This window comes from Centrocercus urophasianus, unplaced genomic scaffold (genome assembly GCF_019232065.1).
Source record: "Centrocercus urophasianus isolate 14NV4802_14NV808 unplaced genomic scaffold, USGS_Curo_1.0 seq_18, whole genome shotgun sequence".
NCBI classification, from domain to species: Eukaryota; Metazoa; Chordata; class Aves; order Galliformes; family Phasianidae; genus Centrocercus; species Centrocercus urophasianus.
This window is the reverse complement of record NW_024884733.1, coordinates 13,379,353-13,399,040: the sequence shown is the minus strand read 5'-3', so window position 1 is coordinate 13,399,040 and position 19,688 is coordinate 13,379,353. Positions and strand designations below refer to the sequence as shown.

Sequence of the window (19,688 nt, the reverse complement as noted above, 5' to 3'; positions counted from 1 at the left end):
TGCAACCGCGTGAATCATCGACCCGCTCCGTGGAGGATGAGAAACGCGGGGCTGACTTCAGGGGGAAAGCAGCGCACTGCGCGGCTTTATCATTCACCGCGCGATCGACGCGGACGCAACGGGCCGCAGGTGCGCGGCGCCGCCCCGCGCCGTGACTCAGCGCCGCGCGCACAAAGGCCGGGGCTCGCGCTGCCCGCGAGGCGCTCCCCACTCCTCCCGCCGCTCTCCCCGCGCCGACGGACGGCCGCCGCCCTCGCGCCCCTTTTCGGCGGCAGGAGGCGCCTCGGGCCCCCACACCCTCTCCCCTCCCCGCCGCCGAGGGGCGCTCTGGGGACCGCGGGGCGTCGCGGGCGGGCGGAGGCCGGGAGGAGCAGGGCGACACGCCGGCCTCCGGGGCGCCCTGGAGAGAGGCGCCTCGCCCTGTCCCGTGCCGTCCCCCGCCGCCTCGGCCGGGCCCGCCCCTCTCCCAGTCTCCTCCGCGGCTCTCCTCCCTGAGCCGGGCGGGGCCGCAGCTCGCCGCGACGCCGTCCGCGCTCCGCCGCTTCTCGCTTCTCCCCGCTGACCCGGGGCACCACCGCCGCCCGGCGGGACTCTCTCCGGCCGCCTCCGACCGACCCCGATCCCGGCCGCCGCCCGCGGAGCCGCCATGAGCTGGGGCACGGAGCTGTGGGTGAGTCCCGGCTCGTCTCATTGTGTCTGGGATCCGCCGCCTCCCCTCGTCTGCCGCGGCGGTTTCCCCGGGGGCGCGGAGCGGCCGCGAGGCGCTTTGTTCGGCGCCGGGAGCGGGCGGGGCAGGGCCGAGGCGGGCAGGGCGGCCGGGGGGCGCAGGGAGGGGGCGGCGAAGGGGGGGCGGCCGCGGGAGGTGGGGCGGGCGGCGGGGAGGGGGCGCCGAGGAGGGGCGGGGGGCGCGGGGCAGCGCCTCGTCCGGCTCTGCTGCGCGCGCCGCCGGCTCGGCCATGGCGCCCGGGGAGCGGGCCGGGGGCACGCGCCGCTTGGCGGCCACCCGGGGACCGAAACGGTCCCTCAGGTGGGGCCGCGCCTCCGCCCGCGCCGAGGGAGGCGGCCGCGCCGTGCCCGGAAAGCACCGAGCGGCTCCGGGAGTAAATCGCTGCGGGCGGCCCCCTTAATTGGAAGCAGCTCGTGTGGAGCTTTGTCTCTGAGCGCGGCCCAGAACGTCGGTTAACGCCGTATTGTGTTGCTTTTTTTTTTTTTTTCCTTTTCTTTCCCTTGAATTGCGATTTGCTCGCGGCACAGGGACGCTGCGCTCGCTGTGCCTGCCTGCATTGGCTCCCAGCTCTCCGGGACGGCCTGGCCGGACAGCTGCGGGGCGGCGCCGCGGGGCCGGTGTCGCCTTCGGATTCCGGCTGGGGCTGGCGGCGAGAGCTAGAAGGATGGGATAAAAAGGGTGCCGGGGGCCGTGCGGCCCTAGGTTCAAGGCTCTCGCGCTCTGTGCGTTTGCTCTCGAAGACCGTGAAGCGCATAAACGCGCACCCGGGGCGGTTTTACGGCGGTCGAAGTCTTGCGGCTTGAGTTCCGTTCAGTTCTCCACTTTCGGAGCTACCAGCGATTGCTGGCTGTGGAGCTGCGCCCGTCTGCAGCGTCGCGGAGGAGCAGAGATGTGCCCGGCAGCGGGCGTTCCGCCGGCCGTGCCGTGCGGGGCTCCTGTGCGTGCTTCGCACCTAGCTGGGCTTTGTGGGTGAGCTGGGAACTCAGGTAAAACGCACTCGTGAAATGCGGACGGCGGTGCTGTAACAGAACTGAAATGTGAAGCTCATGTCACTAACTCTAGGGAATAAAAAAGCTTCTCGTGGGCAGCACAGATGTGTCTGTCCTTGGTGCCTGTGCGTGCCTCGGGCAGGGGGTCACAGGTTGGTGCTGTGCAGAACACGGAATGTTTTGCTGTGTGTTGCTGGTCTTCTTTTGGTTGCCTCAAATTTCTTTGTTCAGCTGTGAGTGACAAAAATCAAAACGGTAGCAATCTTGTAGCCAGTTTTGCGAGTAACATTTAAGAAACACATGCAAAAAGGTTTCGACTTCAGGCTTTGTTTTAATAGCAGACATTTATTTTAATGTCAGGAAACTGCTATAATTTTATCTATTTTTTTTTCCCAAAGTCACTAATTTGAACGTGTTGTTTTGAAGAAATAAAGCTAGCATTTTACCTAAAAGTATTTATATATTATGTGCATATTTATATATATATATATATATATGCAATTTCTTTTGTTTCAGTAAAATTTAACATCCCTTTTTCTTGATATTAGGAGATACCCACATCTGCACCTTAAGAACTATCTGTATTCCAAGCTGTCTGTTTGTAAGTGTGTCACTGACTGCTGACAGTGCAAGTTTTTACATTTATGTGCACCTTTTAAATGGGTTTCTTTTATTTGAATTTGATCACTCTGTTTGAAAAATTATATCTTCGAACTATAAAATTATTTCTTAGCTAGAAAACTGGTCACTGTTTCTTGTACCAATTGAAAAGAATAGGAAAGAATTCTTTTGGTAATTAGGCAATTTTTTTTTTTTTTTTTTTTTTTTTGCCAGTTTGTTAAAAATTAGATTCTGTTTAGTCTAAAAACACAAGGAAAGTCAGTGTGCTTGAGTTTTGAAGACAGAGCTGCAAAGGAAGAGTGGCTCAGTGTTAGACGTGCTTGTATTACTACAGCCTTCCCTTTCCCTGTCTCACTGCTGCCCCACTTGGCAGCGGGCTGCTCACACCTCTGTGCGCTGCAGGTCACCGTGGAGCCTGGAGCTCCCCTTCGTAGTGCTCACACCTGTGCTTATGCCATGGAGTTGGTCAGGTTAGTGCTGGCGTCTAGATGGCAGTTTTTCTAAGTGTTGCACAAACATTTGCAAACAGGCATATAGGCAAGTAAGCACTGTGGGCTTCGCTTCTATGTTGATGATTTTGCATCGGGCTCTTCTGTATCTCTTTATGCAGACTGTTAGTTGGTGCTGATTTGATGTTCTGATTTGTTTTCAGTCTGTTTTTTAGTGGAGTCTCTATGCAGCTTTTTATAAAGTAAGAAGTGTATGTGGATATTCAGGGAGAAACTGGTATCCATGAGAAGATTTAGGGGATTAGGAAGAGCAACTTATGTCCAGTACTTACGTGGTACTCTTTGATGTTAAAATGCTGCATGTGCTGCTTCTGTTTGAACTATCTTCCGTGGTTATGTCAGAAACACGGCAATAGAAAGATCTCCTTTGGCTTGCCAATATTTCCTAGCTCTTAAATTCCATAGTTGCTGTTTCATATGCTAGGTTATTGGGCTTTTTGCCTTCAAAGCAGCTGTTTTTATAGGAACACCACTGCTGTCTGACACAGGTGTGCAGTGGCTGACACTGTTGTGTTCTGTGTAGGCTGAAGCATTGGAGGCGTGTTGTGTTTGCAGCATGTCTTAGCTGAACAGCATCCTGCCTCTTGTGTTACTGCTTTCAGGTACGAATGTACTTCGTTTGGTGATGCCAGGTAAAATCATGTGAGCCAATAATGATAAAATGAATGCTGATATGCTTAAGCCATTCTGTTGTTAGAATTCTGTCACTTTGTTTTATGTTTTTTTTCTACGCTGTGTGAAAGATGTTCCCCTTTTGCACCTTTTTTGTCACAATGAATTTTGATGAGTTTTGAAAGTATTGTTTCACAGAGAGTTTTATTCTTTTTGGTTCCTTTATCTTTGCAGTCACTCTGCATTGTATGCTTTATGGTATGTTCACATTAAATCCAAGATACTCCAGTGGGCTGCTTTGTGTGACAGCGTTTTGTTGGTGGTAGGAGATGGTATTGAGAACAAGAAGGTCTTGGCTCTTGGTGGCTGTAATTGAGCTGAAATTGTATTTTTCTGAGGCTGGACTGCTGTGATCTTAAGATTTCCTGTGTGTAATGTTTAATTTTTTCATCGGTGATAATTGTAAAGCAATAATCATCTGATGAAAGTGAGTTATTAATAGCAAAGCATCACATCTGTGTTTTGTTGGTAGTAAAATTTGCTGCTGATCTTTTAGATACACTTTCCAGCATTTTAGCTTTTTAAATAAGTTTTTTTTTCTCCCCCAGTGCATTGTGCTTGCGATTGCCTCATAGGCACACAGAGGGTACACGTGTTGCTGGGCAGGATGGTGTGGTGCCCCGGACTGATTTCTGTCAAAGAGCACTGCATGTCAAAGGCAGGAATAGATAGATGGAACTAAAATTGTTTTTAGCAGATTGAAGCTTTCAAAATAAAAATGGTGAGTTCTGATTTGTTAGAGAATCCCTGCAGCACAAACCTCTGTTCAGTATATGTGTTTCTGTACGTCTGAAGTTGTTCTTGGACTGGGCATGAAGTGTGCAAATAATATTCACTTAGATTTAACAAAACATATGTGGTTATTGTCATCTTGGGTTTTGGTTCAGTTCAATTGAACGTCCAGCGCATTTGTTTTGGCACTGAAGGCTCACTGTGCTCTGAGTCTGGAGGGTGATTGGTAATGAAATTCTTGGCTTAATGAGTGGAAGCAAGCAAAACTCAGTGTGTGATTGGCACGTTTGTTATTGAAGTAACTTCCCTGGAAATTAATTAAAGAGGTTAGTGCTGCTTCCAGAAAAATAAAGTAAAAATAAATCAGAAGGGGTGTTTTCAACTTCTGATGCGCATTCTGTGTTTGGAGCCTCTGTGAACCTCTTAATAGCAGTTGGCAGGAGAAGAGGTTGAATACCATGTCAGAGCATTTCTAGTCTGTAAAACCAGTCTAGCCATCTGTTTCTCACCTCTTGATAAATATTGAAAGCAGGAGTTTTGCTGAGGGCTTTTGTGCCCTTAGATTTTATAAGTTTAAGAGAATAGCTACTGAAGATTTAATGATGCTGCTGTTGTGAGCTCCTTGGGGCCAGAAGCACATCATCTTTTATAATTAAGAAATGACTGGCATCATAGAGTACTGTTTTAGAAATTAGTTACGTTTGACCAAAGACAGATCAAAGTGTAATTGATGATGTGCTCTTTCTAATCATCCCTTAAACTTCATCCACTGCATGCCTACCACAGGGTTCTATTTATTAAAATAGTGAATTATGTCTGCTGCAGCAGTAGATTTTCAAAGCTGTTCTTTTTATTTTTTCTTATGCTTTCAATGCTCTTGTTTTTCAATAATCTACTTGTGTAGGAGAGGTTAAATTGTATGGTTATGTTGTCTAATCTTTAATGTCACCAAATTACAGCATCACAAATTAAATGGAAAACATCAACAGAATGTAAGAAAAAATTGACTTCAAAAATAAGTGTTATGTTGTGTATTTCTGTTCTGATAGTTTCTCATTGGAAAACTTTTTTAATGTGACTGAAGGTTTTAGTTTGTGTTTTAAGAACAATTTGATACTGAGAAACCTTTCTGTGTGGTTATGTAGTCACTGAATTGTTAGAACTGCTAATTTGTTTTAACAGCTAAAAAGAACCCAGGCCATTGAAAATAATTCTACATTGCAGGCCATATTCTATGAGGAAATTCTTTTGTGGTTTTGAATCTGAATGTTTCACAAACTGGTTTTTCAACGCGGTAACATGTTCTGTGTTTAAGATGATACTCTGTTTAATATGTAGATGCTTATGAGATGAAACTTGTTGCTTTCCTCAGATTTCTTCTTTAATCCAAAGAGTGCAAGCAGTTCTCCCGTTGAATTCAGTGCTCTTGCTCACGTGGTCTGTAAGTGTGTGCAAGGGAAGAGTTGTGGCTGAAGTCCCAAATGGCGCCATTTTCCAGATGCATGAGAGGGACGTGCATCTCCTCTGCCATGAGGTGCTGCGTAAGCTCTGTGAGGGGCAGTGTTTCACAAGGACGTTGTGCAGCTTATCTCCTTGTGAAGACCTCTGTGATTTCCAAGTGGGAACTTACGTAAGGGTTGAGTGGCTGGTTATTGAATGTGTGGTTACCTCAGGCTCTGGAATGAAAACAATTGTATCGAGTTTTAGTTAGAAATAATATTTGTCTTTATTTTTCCAGCAATTGTCTGGTTCCTAAACATCTGACCTTTTTACTGGTTTTTCCAGGAAGGGGTGAGTCACTGTCTTGAGACTTTATCAGTTTGGCTTTCATGTTGAACATGCTTTAATTTAAGGAAGCATATGTGTTTGTGCCCTCGAGTATCTGTTTAGATAGTTGTTTTTTTTTTCACTTTTGAAAACTGTTGATCATCTGATACCTATTAAAGTGGCATGTATTTTTTATTTATGGCCTCATTTCTACATGTACTGGGAGATATAAATGCTCCTCAAGGAAGTTTTTACAGGCATACTTGGGACTTCTTTTTTAGAACCTATGCAGTATCCTTATTCATAGCACAAATTAAGAAAGTTGCCTGTATCATAAATCCAAATGCCGGCAGTTTGATTTCCTCAGTGAGAATGGCAGGGGGTTGTTTGAAATTAAAAGTTTTTTTTTATCTCAGGCAAGCAGAAGATTTCTTTAAAGACTGTACCTGGCAGAACAGTGCCTGCAACAAGATTGCTTGGAACCACGAGTCCGTCACCGTTTTGAGGTGGCAAAAGCATGAATAGAGACAGGGCTGTTATCAGTGTGTTCAGGTTGCTCTTCTTTCTGAGGAGTGACCAGGTAGGTCTGAGTTAGGCTTTGAACAGTTTGCAGATACTCGGAAGGAGAAGGTTTGTGTTAATGTTTCTGTAGAGTTGCCAGTGGTGCTGTGGGCACACCGAAATGAAGTGTAGTGCCATGGGAAAATGTTGCAAGTTTGTGTATTTAAATTAATTCATCTACTGGATCAATCTAGGTGAGACTGTCTTGTTAATACTGCGGTTGAGTGCTTCAGTCCTTAAACTTGCTGAGCAGTTTTTTAGTATGCTTGGTGAAGCCAGTAATTGAGTAATGCAGTAATGGTTTTAAGGAGGGAAAGTCTTCAGCACATCTCACTTTGAGTGTTCGTTGTTTGTAGCGCACATGCATACTTTTCCAGCAGCTTGAATTCTTTTTGGTAGAAAAAGAATCCCCAAAGTCCAAATGTGATCAGCTTTTTCCTTGTGTTGGTGAACAAATTGTTCAGTGAAAGCTGAAATTCCAATCAGCTTGTTTCATTTTGCCTCTAGTGACTTTACATACCCCAGTCTCAGAGTTCTCTTGGCAGAATGCTTTATAGGTTCATCCTCAGAAGCGTGTCAGTGTTTCAGCTGGATAGAAGGAGAAGGGAAAAAAAAGTATAATAAACCAGGAGGATTTCATTAAAATGCTGACCCTTTACACAGACTTTATTCATAGAATTATCTACGATAGAATTGTTAGCTTGGGTTGCTTTTTATTTTCCCACTACAGGCTCTGTTGTAAGAAGAGCAGTAGCTGTATACTATTTCTTGCTAGGTGATGAGAACGGCTTTAATTTCCAGTATAATTATCTTTCTGTTGTTATATTATTAATACTCTTAGCACTGAAATTTGAAATACTTGCTCCTTAATATTTTCTTTGGTCAGAGCTCATCTTCTGCCCTGTAACTAAAAAGGGCATTAAGCTGCTTTGACTGCTTGCTGGAATTGTGCTTTGCACATTTATGCAGTGTTGTGTTATGTCTTTCAGAAGAGAAATGTCATCTTGCAGGCTTGAAAAGCCTTTGAAACTTGAATTTTTCTTGGGCTTTAATGTGGAGCTCTTGTGCTAGTCTTGGGCAGGTAAACTTATTTTCTATCTGTTAATTAGGTTGTAAAGCTGGAATGAAGTTTGTTTGCATTGAATTATTATTGCAACAATATCTTCGTTTATATAATACTTCAAAGTTATTTAATGTGTAAGTACAAAATAATACAATGTTTTTAAATGTCGTAAGCAAAACCAAAAAGCAGCAAATTCTAGTAACTTCCTCCTTGTTCTTATTTGCCAGACTGCCTACGTGAAGTAACCATTTAAAATTCTTCATTGTAAAGCATAATTCCCTCTCGGCTACCTGGCTAGCTTTTGTCCAAAAAAGCTGTGTCTATTTTGAAAGAAATGTATTTGCAATACATTTGCAATATTTGATCAGACGTCACTTGGATGGGTAACACCTCCTATATACTAATAAGAAAGTTCACCATAGATCATGGTGCTTATTCACGTAATGCTTACTCTTGCCAAGTGTTTGCTCAGGAGGCAGGTACTGTGCTTTGTCATTGGCTGGTACACAAGACGTAGTGCAGCATGCTTTTCTTATCGTTCCATGTTAGATAAACAATGTTTTTTCAGCATTGTGTGATGAAATGGCATCCCCCTGATTGGAGTTTAGAGTGTTAACTGTGTGCTGAAGAGCTTCTGAAGTACAACAGCAGTTGCATTGGATGGTCAAGAGGCAGTCTTCATTTTTGCAATATTTAGGGGAACCAGATATGTGTGAAGGTGATGAGGGAGAGTGAGATGGAGGTGATGACCTTAGAGACCTCTCAGGTCTTTATCCCAGCATTTGATTTTTGGTGTCTGTCTTATACAGTGGGTGCTGATTCAGGTGAATGTGACAACCTTTCTTTGTAAACTCTGGTTTTGCAAAGTGACTGAAGGAGTTGAAATGTGGGGAATATTCTTGCTCATTTATTTGCCCCAGGTGCTTCCATTTATTTATTTTTTTTTTCTAAAGAAGCGAAAAAACTGTTACTTTTTCCAATAATGTTTTCAAGTAGTTATTTGATCTAGGTGGCATTTTAGCTGCCAGTTATGACATTTAATTATGTTGAATTTTTTTAATTTTTTTTTTTTTTTTTTTTTTTTTTTTTTTTTTTGCTACTTACCTGAAGTCACTCACCCTTAGAGAAATATTTAGGATGTCTGACATTTTTAAGCAGTACTTGAAGTGTGTTTAATCTTGTTTGCTTACTTCACAGAATCACAGAATGGCCGGGGCTGGAAGGGACCTCAAGGATCATGAATCTCCAACCCCCTGCCACATGCAGGGCCACCAACCTCTCCATTTAATACTAGACCAGGCTGCCCAGGGCCCCATCCAGGGGCCTTGAACACCTCCAGGGACAGGGCATCCACAGCCTCTCTGTGCAGCCTGTTCCAGCACCTCACCACTCTCATAGTAAAGAGCTTCCCCTTGACATCCAACCTAAATCTCCCCTCCCTCAACTTAAAACCATTTCCCCTTGTCCTGCAGTTATCAACCCTTTCAAAGAGTTGATTCCCTTCCTCTTTGTAGGCTCCCTTTAGGTACTGAAAGGCTGCAATGAGGTCACCCTGCAGCCTTCTTTTCTCCAAGTTGAACAAGCCCAGCTCCCTCAGCCTGTCTTCATAGAGGAGGTGCTCCAATCCCCTGATCATCTTTGTGGCCCTCCTCTGGACCCTCTCCAACAGCTCTCTGTCTTTCTTGTACTGGGGGCTCCAGGCCAGGATGCAGCACTCCAGATGGGGCCTCACAAGAGCAGAGTAGAGGGAGACAATCACCTCCCTGTCCCTGCTGGCCACTGCTGTTCTGATGGAGGCCATCCCTCTTCTGGTTGTGGTTGTTGCACTGCACTATTTAAATTGACAGAAATTGCTGTTGTTTTATTATTTCTGTTAATTATTGTGAGATCTCATTTCAGTCTTATGAGCTTTGATTGCTGGAAGCTGCGATTTAGTAGAACGAAGATATAAGTTGGTACTTGGTATTTCTGTGTGATGAAAATCGTGCTAAGTATTCAGAATTAACTTCATTTAATGAAAAGTTTATCTTAATAGTTGTGGGTTTTTGTTGTTGTTGGTTTTTTTTTTTTTTTTTTTTTTACTGTCTGGGGAAGTCATTAGACAGTAGGCAGTGACATTTGAGATCCATGCAGTATGATAAGAAGGTGCTTACCTATTTGGAGGAGAGAAAGAAAAGAGTGAACTTCCTGCTGAAAGGGAAAATGAGAAAAAGTAGTTTCTTGAAGAAAAATAATAACTTAGGAAAATCCAATTGCTTCATACATCATGCGAGAGAGCTGTATAGCATATGATAACATGAAACTTCAAATAGAAGTGTCACCATGTGAGTCTAGCCAAGGAATTTTATCGTGTCCTCAGTCTTCAGTGTGATATTCAGATATTATTGCTGTAGCCAGAGGTGTGGTGGTCTGATTTAGTCCTTAGGTTGAGACTAAGGAATTAAGGGCTGGGTGTTATTTGTTTTGTTTTGTTTGATTGCTTCTTTGTTTTGTAAAGGTGGTGAGGCTTCTCCTTCCCCTGAAGTACTGCATTCATAGAACCTGAATTACTTTATCTCCCTGGGTTTGAGACACTATTAAGTAGTTTGTTCCTGATGGTAATCTGTAGTAACAAAAGTAACTTCTTTCTAAAATGACTTCTTAATAAAGTTTTTCCTTTGCTGCTGGTACTGCGTAGTTTGAGGATCTGCTTCCCAGAACAGTGGTGCAGTTCTTCAGGGCAGCAGCCAAGCACTTGAGAGGCTTCATTCCCTGAGTTTCACTTCTATCTTTTGCATTCCTGAAATGGAAGAAGTGAGATCTGAGTAGTTGTGCTTTGTAAGAGGCTTCAGCGAGAAGAGGCGTCCTAATGGTGGACTGTGGTTGGAGTCCAGTAAATCAGTGAATTGGCTCTGTGTGTTAAAAGCCCCACAGGTACAACCAAAAGCAATGGCAGGCCACTGATGCTTTCTGCTCTCTGTTTTTGTGGCTGGTAGTGCTTTCGGTTTCTTTGACTCTCAGGCGTTAGCACTGAATGTCACTAAAATTGCAGTAATAGAAGTTATTTTCTTAGAAGTTTAAAATAAAGTGTTGGCAATCAGATGCTGGTGGCATTTATGCTTAGTGATTGGTAGATAAAATAGTTTTCTGTATCTGTCTGATTTATACTGCGGGTCTGTAATTGTGGGCTGCATGAGGAATATATGCTGACTTTTAATGAAATGCTTTACCATTTTTAAGAAACTGTGTAATCAACGAGAGGCTATAATACTGAATGGACAATATTCATGTTTTCTTTTCAGTAATGAGACGAAGTGGATTACCAATGCTTCAAACACAAGTTTTGTTCTTCAATTTTAATTCTGAAAGAAGAACTGTTGTTAATTCTCTGAACAGACTTAAGATGGGAGTGATGCTTTTACTTTTATCTGTGCTGGATGCTGGGGAACTGAAAACAATCGATTTCTAACAGAGACCCTGTATGTAATTATTTCTTATCATCTTGGTAAACTCTTCCTAGTACTTTGTAGTTAGCATTCTTGACTTCTGTCATGCAGACCTGAAGCCTGGGGCTTTCTTGACTGCTTTACTTTGTTAGGTCTTTGGAGAGGAGGCTTAATTTTTTTTTGCTGACTTTTTTCATCTGTGGAAAGAGGATCATGCTCTTATATCTCCAGGTTAATCTAACAGTTGTTTGGATGCCATGTGTAATAGTTAGGAATTAGGAGCAGTCATTCTGATAAGAAAACAGTGTAGCTTTTCACTATGCCACTTCCTTCTCTTGCACAATACAGTGCATTCTCAAACTTATAGTAATGTCAGTAAATGCATAGCTAGGTGCCTTATCAGAAATTAATTTTGCCTTATGTCTATTGTGGAATACTTCCTTTTCAGTTTTAAACATGAAGGAGTGATTCATGCATATTTTAAGCCTTCTGTAAAGTTATGGCTTGATGACTGTTGGGATGATGAAACACAAAGGAAAGACAGAGCACTTGTGGGCTTTGTTTGTCCTGAAGCAGTCAATGCAAAACAGCTTTCATATGGTATCAGGTTTTCTTCTTCCTTAAATGCACAAGTTGCCCAGTCAGGTACGTGCTCTAAAAATTGATAGCAAAAAAGGCTCCTTGTTCTCCAAATCCGTAATTTCAGACAGGATGCATTTTTTTGAAGTACTTAACCCGTTTCTTTCAGTTAGTTACAATTGATTTCAGTTATCTCAGAATAGTAGAGCATGCAGTTAAATACAGCTTTTCTTGTGTGGTTGTTTTTGAGCTGTATTTTATTGAGACCTGATGAGGGCACGTGGAAAGTAGAAGTTTTAAGTTCTCGTGTCACACGAAAAAGAATTTCAGGAATTTCTTAAGGTTGCATCTTTGGTATATCACTGTCCTGTGCCATAGGATAAGCTAGTGCTGTAGGTTTATACAAAGAAATGGCACCTAATGTATTCAGCGCTTTTTTTTTACTGTGAAATTCTGTTCTTTTCCCTGAAAACAATTTCTTTTTGTCTTCATTTGATAAGTACTTAACACTTCATTTGCTGTGTTTTTGCCTTTGTTTGTAGCCTGTTTTCCACGCTATTTTCTTATGCTATTTCCATTTATAGTCTTTTCTATCTTCAGAGTTACCAATTTTGTCTCCTGATTAGCATTAACTTTTGCTTTATGAGGAAGGTAGAATTCAGCAAAGAGCCTGACAAGTTAATGATGAAGTAGTTCTGTGAAGTTAGGTGCAACAAGGTCTAAATTTGGTGCACAGCGTGCTCTCCAATGTGTGCAGTTTTCTTTTGGTGTTTGTGTGAGCTGTGCTGTATTTTCTGTATTCTATAACCATAAATCACCTGTTGCATCTTAAAGTGTTGTTAGTGGAGGCTTTCAGTGTTAATATTTCAGAGTCTTTCAAAATTAGCAGTTCCAGATGAGGAACGTTCGAGTATCCTTTTTTTTTTTTTTTTTTTTTTAAAGTGGAAAGAATGGTAGAATATTCATAAGGCGCTTAATTGTGTGGTTTATGAATTTACTTTTTTGACTTTAATCCTGGAGTACAGTGTATGAAAGACATTCCCAGTAATGCCTTAATTAATACTGACACAGGAGGTAGTAGGTCTCATCAGATTACATTCATGTGCCTGGAAATGGTTTAGTGTTTCAGCTGCAGGTAGTTTATTTGAATTGTATTTGGTGTGCTGTTACCTTACATCAATACTTGGAATTCTTCATTATATCCTGAGACAAGTTAACAGTTCAGTGTATTGTTGAGTTTGGAAACCTTGACTAGAGATGTTTGCAGTTGGCACGAGCAACAAACTTTGAATCTAAATGCTTCATATAGGCTTAGTTAAAAGGAGGATTAAGATATTCAATGTTTGTATCTCAGCGTGGTGTTAAAAGATTGAATGGAACTAGCTGTGCTGACAGCTGAGAATCGTAACTGCTTAGTTAAATTATTTTAAAATTATTTTAAACCTTGTTGAGTGTATTTTGATAAATAATCTTTCAGCTATTTTAAATATATAGTATTTTGATGAGGTTCATGGGGATGATAGCTCCAAATAAAGTACGTAACAGTGCTGTGCTCCTTTGCCAGAATGCTGTGCAGCTGTCCTTGAGCTCTTTTCTTGGGATTTCCTTACTTCCTTTTCAAGACATTCTCTTTGGGGAAAAAATGGGTGCCTGGAGACTGTCTTTAACTTCCCATTATATGTTAAAGATGCCCTGAACTCAGGTACTGACACAGATAAGAAAATGTCTAATTCCATCTTATTCAGTTTTTATTTGTTTGCTGCTGAAAAGATAAGCATGGTTTCTATGCAATTATTTGTGGTGAACTACAAAATAAACCACATGTTAGGGAGAAGTGATTGGCATTCTTTTTCCACTACAAATCTTGATGTATTTTTTCATTACAAACTGTCAGGCTTTAATCAGTGGGTTGAAAATGGTTCTGCTAGGGCTCCTCAGATAACGAAACATCAGTTTTCAGTGTTTTTGTTGTTGTTCGTTTGAAACCAAGGTCCTTCAGCAAGGAGTTACCATTTTATAGGAGTGTTTGTTTAGAAGTGCTGTAATTCATAGTGATTGTGTTGATCTGCATTGGAATTATGAGCTATACCTAAAAGATGCTGTTGAGCACTGTTTTGTTGTATTATTTCTGATTTGGTAATACTGAAAAACTATTAGGAGAGAGACCTACTAATTATTTACTACAGGAGCTTTTTTTTTTTTTTTTGTGGATGCAGAACAAGCTGCTTTGCATGAAGCGTAGAGTTAACTTCAGTGCTTAAAATGTATGCAATTAGATGGCTTTTTCAAAGTGTGTGCTTTAACACATAGTAGGTGAGGAATTTAATCACCTTCTAATCTTACATGTAAAACTTAACCTGAGAAGTGATGAGAGGGAAAAAATGACCAAGGTGCTTGCTTCAGCCACAGGTACAAGTACCTGGATTTGATGCTTATTTATACTTTTTAGTTATCTACTGTATTTCAGTGTCAGTATCCTTGTATTTCTCTCAGTTTATGTAGGAAGGGAATAACAGCAGAAGACAGGCTCCTGCTGAAGTGCTTTTTAATTTCTACTTTGGCTGGTTTTTTGGCCTTTCAAAAATAGACTCTTCAAAAAGGAATGAACGCCATCTGGTGTCGCTATTGCCAGATGTGACCCCATCTTTCCATGTTTACTTCATAGAATTGCAGAATAGTTTGGGTTGGGAGGGACCTTCAAGATCATCTGGTTCCGAGGCCTGCCTTGGGTGGGCGCCTGCAGGGCTGAGGCACCCACAGCTCCTCTGGGATGTGCCAGAGCCTCACTGCCCTCTGAGTAAAGGATTTCCTCCTAACACCTACTCCAGGTCTCCTCTGTTTCTGTGTAAAACCATTCCTCTGGAAGTCTCGCTTCTGTCCTGAAAGCTGTTGCTTCAGGAAACATTTGTCTCTTGCGCTGATCATGCTGCAGATCTGCTTACTTTCGGTATTGAGCTCCCGTAGCTTTGTGGAATATGCTTTACTGATGTAATTGTTATACTGGGTGACAGAAATGGTATGAAATCAAGATGTTTCCAGTCTGAGTTTTGTATTTATATAAGACTGAGAAATGTAGCTGTGACCGTTTATAAACACGTGGGTTTTTGTTTTTTTTTTTTGAGTACCCTGAAGTTTGTGCTCTACTTTTGTGTATGCAACTTCAGTGTCTAAGTATGCTGTAGTGGAGCTTTTCCCTGTTTTACAAATGTGGGTCTTCTAACAGAATGCATGTGCTTGCAGTTAAATTACGTTAAATTCCATGAAATGAAAGGTATTTGACAAGGAAAAACAATAGCTCGTTAACCTGGAAGGGGCATAGCGTTTGTATTATTTGATCTCATAAAATACATTGACATTTCAGTTTTCTGTGGATAATCTTAATAATGTATTTTGTGTAATATAGTTTCCTGAAGTCTCTTACAGTGAAGCATGAAAGAGTGTTGCAGTATGTTTTCTGGGCTTATATCCTAAAAACTTGGAGTTAAATAGATACGCAACAGATTCATCTCATGTTGTAATGTTAGTTATCTGAATTGGGAAGCTGAAGAATTCCATGCTTCTAAAGATGCCAGTAGTGCCATCTGTTTTTAATTTAAATTCTTTATTCAGTTATGTTAATCTTATGCAAATTTTGCTTTGAAAGCAATAAGTGCAGTAGCTTCCCGTGTGAAATAGGATATACATAGGTGGTGGTTGCTTGTTTTGCAGGGTTCCTCTTTGTCTGAAATAATATTTAAAAGAAGGTAGGAAGGCTGTAATTTACTGCCCTGTGTATCTCCTGTAAGAATGTGCATCTGGTTTTAAAGTCAAGTTTGAGAAACACTTCCTGTTTTTTTCAAAGATATTCATGAAGGGAAAAAGGTGTGGCTTCTCTGTTCTTCCTTTTGAATGCTGGAACATCCACAGGTGATTCTAAAGGGGAAATTCACCTTCCGACAGGCTGTTGAAGAGAAAATTCCCCTTCTCTGTCATGCTGGCAAGTTAGCAGGCTGGCCTCCTGGTTCTGCCAGCTGTTTGCCTCACAGGTCCTCTGTGATGTCTGATCTTCTGAAGTGCTGCTGTGCCTGCTCCCGTTTAAGGGAAGGGGTCTGCTCCGACCTGGGTATGTAGAGATAATTCTAACGTTTGCAGCCTTTCATAAACAACAAAAGGCTAATAACTCTTAAGAAAAAAATTGGAGAAGTGGTCAGAACTGTTAAAGGGGAATCTTACTCTGATTTGTAAGAGCAAAGATTTACTGACAGTCTACTTGGTACTCTTGGAATTTCTGAATATGAGGAGCAGCAAAGGAAAGGTGTATGCTTTCCTCTGAACACTGATGCATACTCATGTTGGACTTCCGACACTTTGCATTCCAGCGGTGTTCACTGTGTTACAATGTACCTATGATGGGAATTGTGACATTAGTTGAAACAGTTTACGCTGTGCTAAATTAGGAGTTGCTGTCTGGATCACTTGCACCTGTGTTTGAAAGATCGATGTTTGCCTGAAGGCACAGTATTCAGTATGTTGGCTGAGTATTTTAATCGCATCTCTTGTGAAAAGTGACCTGAAAATTAATATCAGAATGTGTTCACTTTGTTTCTGTGTTACAAATTTTGTTTGGTATTCATAGCTTTTCTACAAACTACTGTTTAGGGGTAGTGCCCTGAAAGGTACTTAAAGGAAGAGGTGAGTGAGATTAACATTCCAAAGAAGCTGTACCTTTGTTAAAAATCCGAGGTATCCAGTGTGATAAAACATAGGCCAAACAATTTATTTCTATTTATTCCACTGAGGTAAGACTTAAATGTTCAACTTCAAATGCAAAGCAAATCAGATTGACTCTTCTGCATGGGATTTGTGCACCCTACTTGATAAACACTATCTGGTTTTTATGTCAGTTAAAAATTGTATTTTCAGAACTTTCTAAGCAGCTGAACAGCAAGTAAATGTAAGGAAGTGATACTTGGATTACAGGGAAGTTGATCCTCTTTCCCTTTTTTTTCCCCCTCCCCCAGCTGGCAGAAAGTACTTCCTTGTTTTAAATTTGTATCACTTGTTATCACTATATTGTTGGCTTTTAGTGACTTTGGAACTATGACTCCAGGTTTCATGCAAGGTAGTTACTTTACCCATGTCAAAATTTGAGTTCAGTAAAACTTTCACTAAGTAGTGTGAACTGGCTTTCATGGTAGTACAGTTGAATGAGCATAAATAAATATAGCTTGTGCAGGGTTGTGTGTGTATGTATGTGTAAGGGGTGGAGCTTCCTTGGTAAGTAATGAATGTGTCTTGCAAAGCAGTGTTAGGTAGCTGTGTTGCAACACTGTGAGCAGCAAAGCTGGTGAAGCTTTTCTTCTGAGTTTATGATGTGTGCACCTGGGTATTTTGTAATAATAATCTCATTACAAAACATATAGCTTGACCCTGTTGTCTCCTCTGTACTTCTCCCCTTGCCTATTTAATTCCAGGCTAATTACCTCCTCCTTTCAGGAAACACTTTCTGTTTGTAACATCTATAGCACTTCTTTCTTTTCTTGAGCATGCTGTCCTAAATTCACTCCTAACTGCACTGGGAAAAAAGCAGGAGGTCTTCTGCTTGTTGTTAGATGCTGGGCCAGGCTGGCCAGAGCAGGAACTTAGGAACGTCTCTGACGAAGCTGACAGCTGCTAAGATCTCTTTGCTGCTTCCACAAGACTTTAGAAAGCTAATGCTTTTGAATGCAAGATTAGTTCTGTAGGTCACATATAGAAGAACGGGAAGCATGAGGGACTGCCTGCTCATTTGGCCTTCTAGCGATATGTTTTTAATAACGTTGAAGTAGGTATAATTTTTAGAGAGGTATTTGTTAGTTTTAAATTTTAAGTTTTCGATAGTTTCATCAGTGGTGCTTAGGAATATGCTAGAATGCTCATGTTGTACACTGAGGTTAGAACCACATAGCAACCTTTTCTAATTGAGGAACAAAATGATTTTTTACACAATTTTTGAAAAGTCAGAATCTTGCATTGTAGTTTCCCAAGTCGGATATTTGCCTATTTTTTTCAGGTTCTTTACAGGCTAACATCAATCATGTGGTAGCACACGGGTTTTGTACAGCACTGCTTCACCTGAGACCTTGTGTGGCTGTTGGTCCTGTAGGAAGTTTAGATGCAAAGCCACAATGTTTTATACTCTGTTTTATTCCAGTCTTGCTGTAAAGGTGGGATTTTCTCCTGGTCCTTCTTACAATGAGCAACAGCATCTCTAAGCGTTGTATAAACAGTAATATGTTTTAACTGTAATGTATCATTTCACATTTAGTCAATTTCTAGTTAAACTTAGAAGTCTTTTCTGGTTCCTGTCACAAGTGACGTAACCAGGACTAAAATCTACTTATGCTTCTGTCTACTAGTATCATTCAACCACTCTGAAGGTGCCTGCTTTCAAGTGGACTACTGGTGAGCTCAGGAGGAATTAAGGGTTTCTTCTCTTATGTTTAGATGCTGATACAGTAAGCACATCATTTACTTGATATGAAGATGCCTGTGCACCTTCTCATTAAATGAAGAAGTTGAGATGTGATTCCCAAGCTGGACAAATAGCAGTGTTTGTTGAGGAACTCTGGCAGCTTGTTCCTTTGTTCTCTTTTATTAATTTTGCTGTTCAGTGTCTCTACTGTGGGCTGGGACAGTCAGTTGGCTGTGCTGGCAGAAAACTAATGCTGTTAGTATCTAATCATTAATCCAGCGGATAAAGTCAGTGGCACAGGTGACCTGGAGTGCATAGCTGTAATCTGTAATGCCAAAAAGTGTCTTCAAGGTGGAGTGCTATGAGATGGCTGAGCTAATTCAACAGCTCTTTGCTTCTGAAGGAGGTGGTTTGACCCTCTGCAGAAGTACTTCAGTAATTCCTTGGATTCTAGCGTACTGCACCTTGAAATTGGTGTCAGTATTTGTACTTCCAAATATGAACAGTCTCTCGGAGTGCTGTAATCCTGTCTGTATTTACCTACTTGTCTTTCAGTTGATCTCCAAATGCAGAACATAGTTTTCTTCCAGTTCTGACTGCTCATTTCAAAAGTAGCCACATGTATTTCTTCTCCTTTTCTGTCTGATAGATGCAATGCCTGTCCTGTCCTAGAAAGTGGCTGCCCGGAGTCCATCATGCCTGTGAAGCTGCTTGCAGCCAAACAAGGCATCCCTGCCTGGCAGACCTGACAGGAAAGAGTTCCCAATGCAGTTATTTTGTTGCTGGTCTGAGATCTTTGCAGGGAAAAGCACAGACTCAGACAGCTATGTAGGTGTGTGGGGCCAGATGACATGCATCGCAGGGTCCTGAAGGAACTGGCTGATGTGGTTGTGAACTCCATCGTGTTTGAAAAGGCATGGTTGTCAAGTGAAGTCCCCAGTGACTGGGAAAAAAACTGTAACAATGTTTAGTCTTTAAATTTGCTAACAGCCACACTTCTTCAACTCTCTTAACTTCAATGCATGAATATTTTTAGAGAGGAATGAAGTATAATTTGCAGGTTAGTCTGTTTGGAAGCTGCTCTGCAGAACTTGTAAAGAGCAGAAAAGAAAGGCACTTTATATTTTGTTCTCTGTGTAGAACAGCTCTTTGTTAGTTTTTAGGTTTAAAACTAACAGGAAGTTTAAAAAAAATAAACTACTGTTTAGCTGAAAGTAGTTCTAGTCTGCCTGATAAAAGGAAGCAGATTGCAGTTCCAAGAAGAAAAGAAGATGAGAAGACCAAATAGATAATTATAAAGGGAAGCAGGCAGGAAGAGAAATGATAATGAGTTCAGCCAGTAAAATAGAAGAGTTGTTATACTGAGAGAAAAGGAAGCAGGAATGTAGAAAGATAGAGACCAAAGGGAAAGGAAAAAAAAAAAGGCACAGAAGAGGTTTCAAAGATCAGAAAATCTGAAATGTGTTGTCCAAATTAGATTACTGTCGCATTCTCTCTAACTAAAATATAATTTTATAATCTAATTTGTGCTGAAGACAAGTGGGGAAAGGGACACAAAGCTATATTGGTAACTTGTCATTAGTAGGTCATGGTTTCCATAACTTCTAATA

At 41.7% G+C, this 19,688-nt stretch overlaps 1 protein-coding gene across 4 annotated transcripts in view; it reads left to right on the top strand.

The window, feature by feature from the left end:
• The first annotated feature begins 573 nt into the window (after nt 1-573).
• Nucleotides 574-19,688, top strand: part of FNBP1L (formin binding protein 1 like) — a 52,269-nt gene continuing 33,154 nt past the window's right edge. For 3 of the 4 annotated variants that reach the window (XM_042820213.1, XM_042820212.1, XM_042820215.1), the window contains exon 1: nt 10,910-11,023. In XM_042820213.1, coding sequence (XP_042676147.1) covers nt 10,925-11,023 — 99 coding nt within the window. In that variant the 5' untranslated portion in view covers nt 10,910-10,924. Of the gene's footprint in view, nt 671-10,909; nt 11,024-19,688 lie in introns of those variants that run through there. The other variant, XM_042820214.1, reaches the window with a different exon arrangement.